General features: G+C 33.3%; 1 protein-coding gene across 48 annotated transcripts in view; it reads left to right on the forward strand.

The window, feature by feature from the left end:
- LOC119638285 (microtubule-actin cross-linking factor 1) overlaps nt 1-10587 on the forward strand; it is a 70764-nt gene that overhangs the window by 24745 nt on the left and 35432 nt on the right. For 41 of the 48 annotated variants that reach the window (XM_038034991.1, XM_038034995.1, XM_038035012.1 and 38 more), the window contains 6 exons: nt 628-1546; nt 2274-2904; nt 3890-4025; nt 4902-4985; nt 5310-5525; nt 10263-10369. In XM_038034991.1, the coding sequence (XP_037890919.1) occupies nt 628-1546; nt 2274-2904; nt 3890-4025; nt 4902-4985; nt 5310-5525; nt 10263-10369 (2093 nt within the window). Of the gene's footprint in view, nt 1-627; nt 1547-2273; nt 2905-3889; nt 4026-4901; nt 4986-5309; nt 5526-5558; nt 6968-9781; nt 10181-10262; nt 10370-10587 lie in introns of those variants that run through there. The other 7 variants (XM_038035005.1, XM_038035003.1, XM_038035006.1 and 4 more) reach the window with 5 other exon arrangements.

Here is a 10587-nt window from a genome sequence, read left to right on the forward strand (position 1 = left end):
TCTTTGACAGAACAAATTAACTTTACCTAAGTTATGCCAAATCGGTTTAGCAAAGTAAAAAGCTGAGCGAGTATACGCTAAATCGGCATGGTTTTTGGTGTGTTACAACGCAAAGTAGTTATATTAAGCCAATTGGTTTGGTATGCTTATTGTTACACTTTACACTACCTGTGGTGTAAGGATATAATAAGTATGCGGATGTACGAAACGTCCGTGAACTAGAACTAGCGTCCCTCCTTTTATCATACCGGTGGATGTAGAATTACCATCTAATCTGAGCTTTCCTTGTTTTACAGCTCTTTTTACAGGTCGCAATTTTTGAGATATTTTTACAAATTCTTTTCCTTTATTTATTTTGTTGGCCCAAGGACAAACGTTAAGTAAATGGATCGTATAATTTTTTGACCACTTCTCGTATAACGCCTTATTTTAAAAAGTTTCTATATGAATAACGGCAGGATGATGTAGGGTGTTTTGTAGCGGGCCGTGATTCACTATTTTATTTATACTCGTTTTAATTGTTATTTTGAAAGTTGATTGAAATAAGTGTATGATTTTTCTAAAACGCATTTTTTTTTAAAGCTTTTTCAATGTTCAATGATAGTGGCATTTATTACCTTCTTTTAGAACCTAATGTCCGATTTGGAAAAGCGGGAATTACATTTTGGTACCATTTTGGATCGCGGCGAGACTTTACTTAATCAGCAGCATCCTGCTTCGAAGTGTATTGAAAGTCATTTGACAGTTTTGCAACAGCAATGGGCTTGGTTGTTGCAACTGACTCTATGTCTGGAAGTGCACCTTAAACATGCAACCGAATATCATCAATTTTTTGCGGAAATTAAGGATGCAGAACAGTGGTTGATCAATCGTGATGAAACGTTAAACAACAAATACTCTCAATCGGATTTTGGACTTGATCAAGGTGAAAACTTGTTAAGAGGAATGCAAGACCTCCGTGAAGAATTTAATGCATTCGGAGAAACTGTAGCCAACCTGCAACACAGAGCACAAACAATTGTTCCTTTGACAAAACGACGCCAGCCTCTGAGTCAACCGGGATCTGTACAAGCAATTTGCGCCTACCAACAGCAAGGACAGATTCAAATAGACAAGGGTGAAACTTGCACTTTGTTGGACAATTCAGGTCGATTAAAATGGAGGGTGCGCACATCGAAGGATTTCGAAGGCCCGATACCGAGTGCCTGCTTGTTAATTCCTCCGCCAGATAAAGAAGCGACTACTGCTGCGGAAAGATTAAAACGCTTATTTGATCGCTCGATTAATTTGTGGCAGAAAAAGCACTTACGTCTACGCCAAAATATGATTTTCGCTACCATACGCGTGGTAAAAAGTTGGGATTTTGATCAGTTTTTGGCGATGGGTCCTGAACAACGTACGGCTATTAGACGCGCCTTAAATGATGATGCAGACAAATTACTGAGCGAAGGTGACCCTAACGATCCTCAACTTCGTCGTTTAAGCCGCGAAATGGAAGAGGTGAATCGTTTATTTGATGAATTTGAAAAGAGAGCTAGAGCCGAAGGTGAGAGTATTAATTTCTCGATTAAATTTAAAAGTAGTTAGCGTACTCAAAGCTTGATCTTTGAATTTTAAATAAGGGCGTTCATTTCAAAATTATATTATCTCTCTCAATTTGCTGCCGATTAGACCATCAAATTGAAATAAACATAGTTATTAGTGTCTGGTTTACTCCAAATATGATTTCATATGATTAGCAAATCGTTATTTCTCCCGGTTGGAGTTCACAACAACTATAAGATTAAACTGAAAAATTAAAACTTGTCAAGTAAGGGCCAAGTAAAAGTTTCGTATGAGAGAATAGATTTGTCTGTGCCAAATTTCACCTAAGCGTGCTAAGTACGAGAGCTTTGCAAATTACAACCATAGAAGAAAAAAAGCTATAATATGGTTCCTATACGAACAGTTTAAGAGCTCAAATGCGTTTTTAAGAATTGAATATATATTCTCACATATTGTTTGTCATGCAATAACTGTGTTTTTGTTTAAATAGATGCAATTAAATTTTAATTGACACCTTCGCCCAACATCATAGTGATTAAAACTTTAGATAAATATATAGCGAGAGTGAGCTGTTGGTTTTAGTCTTTTTAGATTAACCAATGAACTACATTCATATAGCGAAATACTTTTAAATTATGAAACATTTGTTTATTTGTCGCAAAAGATGCGGTAGGCTTCTGTTTAAAAATATTTTTATAAGCAACTCTTCACATCTTCTTCATTCCCAGAGGAAAGCAAGAAAGCTAGTCGCATCTTTACCGAAGAGTGCGTTTCTGTCAAGGCTAAATTGGAAGATATGGCGCGAGAATTGGAACAAAATATAAGCGCTCCTTTACCGCGCGATGTGGATTCTTTGGATCACGTTCTGCAAATACATTCCGACTACGAACGTCGCTTACATTTATTGGATCCTGAATTGCAACACCTGCAAGAGACCTTCCGCACTATCGTCCTTAAAACGCCTGCTCTGAAAAAGAGCCTCGACAGTTTAATGGTTTTATGGAAGGAATTAAGTTCCTTGAGTAATTTACATAAAGATCGCTTAAAATTGCTTGAAACATCGCTTATCGGATTGGATGATAACGAGCACTTTATATCAGAAATCGAAAATGAACTAGGTAGACACCGAGATTTGCCGTCAACACCGGAAGGCTTGCAGATGATATTCAAACAACTCTCTCAAATACAAGAAGCAGTAACGCAACAGCAGCCACATATGGAGAAAATGACTGATGCAGCGGATCAACTGGGGCGAATGGGTGTACCGAGTAAGGTGTTAAATGATCTAAAGCGTTTGCACTCGAATGTAGAGCGCTTGAATACACGCTGGAGCGCTATTTGTAATCAATTAGCAGAAAGGTATGGAAAAGTTTTTCTGCAAATCCATTAAAAACATTATAGCAGCATTACATACCCTACACCATGTAGTCCGCTACAATTCTTAACTTACTTTCGTGATACGACTAAGGAACACTTGCACCTCATCATAAGTTTACACGTGGTGGGATCAAAAAACAGACTCACGTGAACTAAACTTTTTACGTTCAATTATTATTATCGAATTTTTACTATCAAATATTAACAAATTATATCTTTTGGTCATATAAAACCTTACGGTTTTAGGAATGGCATTATGAGATGGAACTAAAAATCAAAATTTTTACGCCAACTTGATATGTCGATCTATCACACGGCAATATCTGTCGCGAAATTACGACAATAAATTTTTTTGATAGGGGGAGTGATCGGAAAAGTGCTCGCATTCTATTCCTTTTTGGCAAGCGGAACTATAGTAAAAGGAGATTTGTATTTTAAGTCCTTCCGTGTGTTCAGTACATCCGCATAAACTTAGTACTCCCCGTACTATAGATGGTGGTAAAAATGCCATTATAATATATAAAAATGCTGTCTATATTTTCTCTATTATGCACATTGATACACAAAGAAAACGTTATGTTTTCGAAGGACACGTTAATATCTTGGCTTTTTTATTCCGTCTTTGGCATTAAGAAGTATGCATTCGTAACTTAACTTAACAAATCATATTAATTATTGACCAAGCCTCATACTCATGAAAAATTTGAAAAATAGAATTTATGAATTTTACATTGGCTTGACTTTAATATGGTTAGTGATGTATCACAGCGTCATTACCTAATTCGTCTCTATGCATTTTTTACAAAATACCTGCTACTATTCTTCATGCATGGTTTACTTTCGACACGTATAAGCCTTATAAGCATAATAAGGCGCTCATCACTGTCAATATTCAATATATTTTTTTAAAGTCTACTTCTATACAGTTTATATAAGGACCGCCTGTCTCGTTGTTCTTTTGTTGTAGAATGCGTTCATGCGAAAACGCGATCGTTATGATGAAAAATCTTCACTCAAGTATACAGGTGGAGGAATCATGGGTCGATGGCACTACTGAAAAATTATCTGCTATGCCTGCCGCAACATCTGCGTACGAACTAGACGTAAGTACGTTGTAATAATGAAAATGTGTTTCTTCTTTTTAGAAGAAGCAAAATAACATCTCGGTCTTTCTGGACAACACGTTCATAAGGCCGTTTATGTCTATTCACTATAAATTTTTTAGTTTTTTTCTTTTGTTGAAAAAAATCGGCTGCAATTTTGCACGTTCGATTTTAAAAAATTTAATTAATTCTTTCTAAAAAAAAAAACCTGAAGCACAAAGTATATGAAACTTCTTTATTAGGAAATATTTTTATATGTTATGGTGACGGTATTGTTCGTTATAATGCTTTAGAATATTTTTACACTACTATATTTTTATGTACATATGTTGTGGATCTGTTGCCTAAATTTGTCGGCTTCAAAAAGAACCATATAAAGTGCGTCTGTGATATTTGCATATTATTGTTTGACTTTATTTACATCTTGTTACATATGTAAGATAAATGGTGACAGAGGACATTTGTCGAACAATGTATAGGAAAAATTTAGATTGAGTTAAAATTCGAATTATTTAGTGCAACTAAAATAACTCTTGATAACTTGACAGGTGTATATATTTATACGCAAGATCACCCTATTTTTCCGTATTTGTAGGTGTACATTTTTGTTCATTTCGTATCAGTAGATTTGATTTGTAACGTTCACATTTGCTAAAATTACAATAATTTAGTCTGCACTAACTCATTGTAGTTAAAATAGCACTAATTGTATTTTTTTTTAATTATTTTGTATCTCTGCCTCATCCTTGTCCCGAACAACAACGCAAACCAAACTTCCCTAAAACACTGAACATTATTTAAAATACATATATAACAAACGCACCAAATTTATTTTTTTCGCAACGATGTCAACCAACGCAATCCGTAATTTCACAGAAGATGCTTGGTGAAGCTTTGGAACGAAAAGCAAAAATTGAGAATATTAACTTATCTGGGAAAAGACTCTTAAGAGAAGCTAAGGTAATTTTTCTAAAAATGAGTAGATACGGTCCATTTCTCTTATAAGACGATGCGTATTTACTCATTAAAATACATTTTAAAACGAGTGTAGTTTTAAATCAACTGAATGTTCTTTTAAAACAAAATGTGAAGGAAACATAATTTCGAATTGAAAACAAATAAATGAACTTTGTATAAAAAACCCCTTAAAGCTTCATGATGTATTAAGAGACATTTTATCCCGTATCAATTAGAATATTGCACTATTATTTTAACTATACTAACTTTTAACTTTGGTAAATGACAACATCTTCTGCAAAACAATCTGTGTTCACATCATGGAAGATATACGACAGCAAGTGCTTACACTTCATTGATTGGTTGTTAGAGGTGCGTCCCTCATTTTCGCCACCTCATCAAGATTGGGATAATATTGACCCTGTTGCGGTGCAAAATTTAAGCATTTTTTGCAATAATTTAAACACGAAATTTCAATATCTCCTAGAACAGCTATATCAACGATTGCAGGTCGCGATTGATGCAAATGAATTTGAGCGCTTGGTAAGCCATATTAATGTGTATATTATACCTTATTAGGAATGTTTACTTGAAAGCTCATTCAATAAACGTGGATGTAATATCCATTTTATGTCTATTTCATACTTATATATTAACGTAATACATATTTTATTCTAGGGCTAATGTCGTTGTGTGTTTTCAACATATTATGTAAGCTTTAGTATTTTTGGGTCTTTATTGTTAATATCCTATCCTATCCTATATGGCCTTTCAAAAGATCTGTGGGCATTAACTGGGAATATATATATATCGATATAAGGTGATTAAATCGACGCAAAATTGTACTATTGCCTATCCGGTTTAAAAATGTAAAGAAATGTTCGTGGTGGACAAATGTGTAATGAACGAAAGGAATATCGATTTATGCTTAACATATTTATTTACCCAGTTAATATAATTTTAAACTGCTTATATACAATGTTAACTCGCATAATTTTCTTCTCCGACTAAGGAGCTTGGGTGAAATTTCCATAGCACCAGTCTTTATGACACCTAATTTTATGATTGAAACAAAATTTTATTCTGATTCAAGGCTCTTGTACGTCCCCTTAATAGCACAATTTCTCGTCTGTACTGTTTTTCGTAAGCTGGAAAGGAAGTATTTTGAAAATGACATTTGCTTGAAAGTTTTTATAAAAGCTCATTTAATAGCCATCGCCAAACTTTTTCATATGCTATAAAGATCTATCAAATAAAGATTCTTTTAAACTTTGTTATAATAATGATTCTTTGAAATAACACGTAAAAAGAGTGTCTTTACGAGTAAAAAAATGTATTTCAATTGTCTCTGCCTGTATACATAGCACACATTTTTCTCTCTACTTCCTCAACTTTAACTAAAAGCTCCTCTGTTGTGCAGAAAGACTTTGCAAGTTTTCTCTTGCAGCTTTTTTGCTCTTAAATTTTCTATAATAACCGCTTTAGTTAGTCTAAATTATAACATGAGAGGTGACGTTTTGCTGCGTTGATTTAATATCAAAAATTAAACGATGGTTGTTATACTGCCTACACTGAAATTATCAAAATATAATAATTAACAAAAAAAAAAAAAAAAAAATGTGTGACATCAACGATAATAATAACGATTAATTTATCTCTTACATATACATTTTTCTATTTTATACAAACTATGCCGTGCTTACATTGAATATAACTGAGTTCGCGTGCAAATGTAGCCTTTCATTTCAAATTACATAAATTTGAATAATTTTCTAATTACATTTGTAAACAATAAGAAGTTACCTGTGCGCGGGACGAATTATCATGAATATGTGGACAATATATTTATATACTTGTGTGTGTATTTTAAAAATTGCATAAACTATCATAAAAACTATTCTTTAAGTACTCATTACTTCGAGAAAGAAGAAATAACCAAAAAAAAAAAGTTTTACAACAAAAACAACCTTTGCACTCCAGTAATTGTACGCACAATATATTTTTTAAATTAATCATTCTCTTATTTTTGGCCTTTGCATTAATTTCGGTTTTACTCACGCGAAAGTTCCTCTTTCAACAGCTTGTCTTTCTTTGTTTTTTGGCCCACATCGTGATGATTTGCTTTAATATTGATTTAATGTTTTGTTTCCTGCCTCTTGTATCTAAGTAGTTATTTAGCTTCATTAATTTATTACATTTATTAATCGGACAAAATAAAAAATTAAAGTCGCTCTTCTTTGTCAACACCTATCCTGCTACGTCGACAAGGCGATATTTACAGACAGTTATAAAATTTCTTATTTCATTCATATCATCCATATGATCACAATGTTTTATCGATTGTGAGATACGATAAAAAAGCTCTCGCTTTTCATAACAATCATAATGGCGTAGAATGGCTGCGTAGTGTGGATCTCAAAAAAACTTCGTTACGCAAACGTTCTATTTTTAATATTCATACATAACATAGAAAAGAGCAAGCTAAGCATAGGAGTAAAAAAAAAAACATAGAAAAAAGCAAGGTAAACATAAAAGTAAAAACAGCATTGAGTCTAGGAATGCCCTTTGCGTTACGGATAATTTTGTGATCGAATCTCTTTGTGCTGTCGGAAGTCTTAAAGTTGCTCAAAATTAAGACGATTAATATTAATGACGCGGTTCACTGATACTCAAAAAATTCCGATCCAAAGCGAAAATTTAGTTTCAAACTTCCAATCACCCATTGACACATTTTTCGTAGCTCTTGACGCGTTTTGCGAATAATTTTAAGCTCACTGGTTACAGCAAATGTTCATCATTCCCTTAAGGTTGGCTTGGAAATGGAAACGCTTTTCTTTATTCAAAAATAAGAATTCGAACTGTACCCATAACGAACAGAGGCAAATTTATTTTGCCAAAATTTTTGCAATATCCATGAAGAAGCTTCAGAAGATCAATAAAAAAGTATACGTATACATAGTCAGTGCGAAATTCGTAAATTACCTAGGCATACCCACCTGTCTGTTTGTCTGTGGAAAATCCCTCCGGTCGCAAAAGATAAAATATGCGATTCAAATTGGGCGAAAAATTGGATGAAAGTTCTTGCGTAGAAAATGGAAGGAGACCGCGCCACGTTAAATGAAAACACCAGTGATTGCTGGTTTTTTTGTTCACAACTCATAAACTGCTACAAACGCACTATAAAAGAGTCCAGGTGCATTTCACAAAAATGAAAAAGAAACCAGCCAGGACTATCCATAGGACAAGCAAATTTTTTCCCTTTTTTTTTAATTTTATACTCTACCCCACTTGAAGTACGGAGTGTATTAAGTTTGTGCGGACGTATGTAACACCCAGATGAGCTTCAGATAGATCCATCTTTTATTCTATCTATCGATTCAGAATCACTTTTTTATGCCTGACAATGAAAAATGGTAAAATTTTTGGGAAGCAAACAAGTTTACTAAATTGGGATAACTCTTGATGATGTTTGGGGGATCCTCCAATATATATATAGTGGATAGTTCTTTGCTACCCCTGCATGATTCCACATGGATTCGTTGAAATCGCAACGTAATGTGGAGTGGAAGGTGAAACGATATAAATTCATTCTTTAATCGATTATTTGTTTCAAAAACTTGCAACAGACGAAAATCTAAAAATTTAAATGAAGTGTTTTTAATATGATGTCAAACATTGTTTTCGACTTGAATGGCCTTGGATTTCACCCGCAATAAACGAATGAAATAACGCAAATTTCTTCTTTTTTGTTTGTTTGTTGGGATTAACAGAACTGAGCCAATAAGAATAGCTTATATATCCACTCAAAAAAATTCTGCAAAGTTGCTGAAAGAAAAAAAAAATTTTTTTTTCCAATTCGTAGCCTATGGTGACAATTACTCAACGTAAATTTCTTAGAATTTGTTAGTGCTTAAAAAACCTTTTCACCCATTTAACTGAATGAAATAATGCAAATTCCTTGAAAGAATTAAGTAAAGCCTGAAAAAAAATATAAAACAAAATAAACAAATATGAATTTACACCCACTAATTTTGTCTTAAGCAAAGGTAAACTTTATAGTTCGCCACGATTTACCAGTACATACCAAGAAACTCCTTCCTGAACGCAGTTATTCATAACGCCTTATAATTTTTCATGTAACGGCTTTTCAAAATAAGGTGCTGAGTTGTTCGATCCCAAGCATGCTGAATATCGTTCGTCTTTGAAACGAAACATAACGCCGGAGCAAATTTTATCAAAATACGTCAAAATTTGCTACTTGTTGATTAAACACAGACATATATAGACAGAGATCAAACGGGTGGCAGGACAGAAAAGCTTAGATCGAAAAGTGATTCCAAACCGATTGGTATAATGAATGGTGAGTCCATTACAACTCCTAGCAGTTATTGTATACTTCCCAACAATCTTAATATATCCTGTAACGCAAGTGATGCAGTGTACAAAAAAAACGAAGAAAAAGGATTGGATAGAAGCAGGCAAATAAAAAGGTCAATGTTTTTGGTTTTGAAAATAGAGACACTCTGTGCATGTTGCGTGTTGTTAGTTGGACGAGCAGACACGCCTAGATCGATTCGCAATTTGACACTGATGAAAAAAATATATTCCTTAGGAGATCTCTGCGGTCTTTTTTTGAGCGTTGCAAACGTTTTGAAGGATGACCCTTCGTTGATTGATATGAAAAGATGAAATGAAAATTAATTTTAAATGTGTAGTTTACTTCTAACTATGAATTGCCTTTTTTTCCTTTCTAAATGACCTCACTTTTTTAATAAGAAAAAATTTAATTCGTTTGGTAGTTGGTAGAAATAACATTTGTTAGCAATGAAGAAGAATGATGAGTTTAACAGATACAGAAATTTAATATAGCAGCCATCCTATTAACGAGTACTTGATTAAATACATAAATAAATTCTTAACAGTGAATGTTAGTGATGGTTAGTAAATTTGTCAATGGAAAAACGATATTGATTAACCAACTTCGTGCAATATCGAAATAGGAGAATTCAAATTATGTTACCTAAAATATTTTGATTTACGTGTAACTAAACTAAACTGAAATTAATACATATACATAAATTTTCTCGAGAAAACCAAATTCTCTAAAGGAGCGAAATTGTTTACGGTTTAAATAATTCTTAATTAATGCAATTAAAATGGCTGAAAACTATGATTACAATTACGCATTTGAATTTCAGGTAAACATTTCCGAAAAATATTCCTTATTTTATTAAAGTAACATTCCATGTACACATATCCATATGTATTTGATTTTTCTAGAAATTTGCAGAAAGTCTTGAAGAACCACTTAAAATTCTACAAAGACATAAAATACCTACTACAAAAAATTATGATTGTTTCACCACGACGAACAAGACAACAACCCAGTGAGTATACATTTTTCATTTTTCAGATTTTAATGTAATATTTTAAAGGATTAATGTCTCGTTTCTCTTTGTAACGATGCGCATATAAGACATTCTTGTAGAAAGCGTTGGGGCTCTAGCGCAATGTTATAAAATGAAGTTGCGCTAAAATTATCTTTCATGCTAGGCAGCTGACAGCTGAAACACACAGAAAAATAAATTCATAAACATTATTCTTT

This window comes from Glossina fuscipes, unplaced genomic scaffold (genome assembly GCF_014805625.2).
Source record: "Glossina fuscipes isolate IAEA_lab_2018 unplaced genomic scaffold, Yale_Gfus_2 87, whole genome shotgun sequence".
NCBI classification, from domain to species: Eukaryota; Metazoa; Arthropoda; class Insecta; order Diptera; family Glossinidae; genus Glossina; species Glossina fuscipes.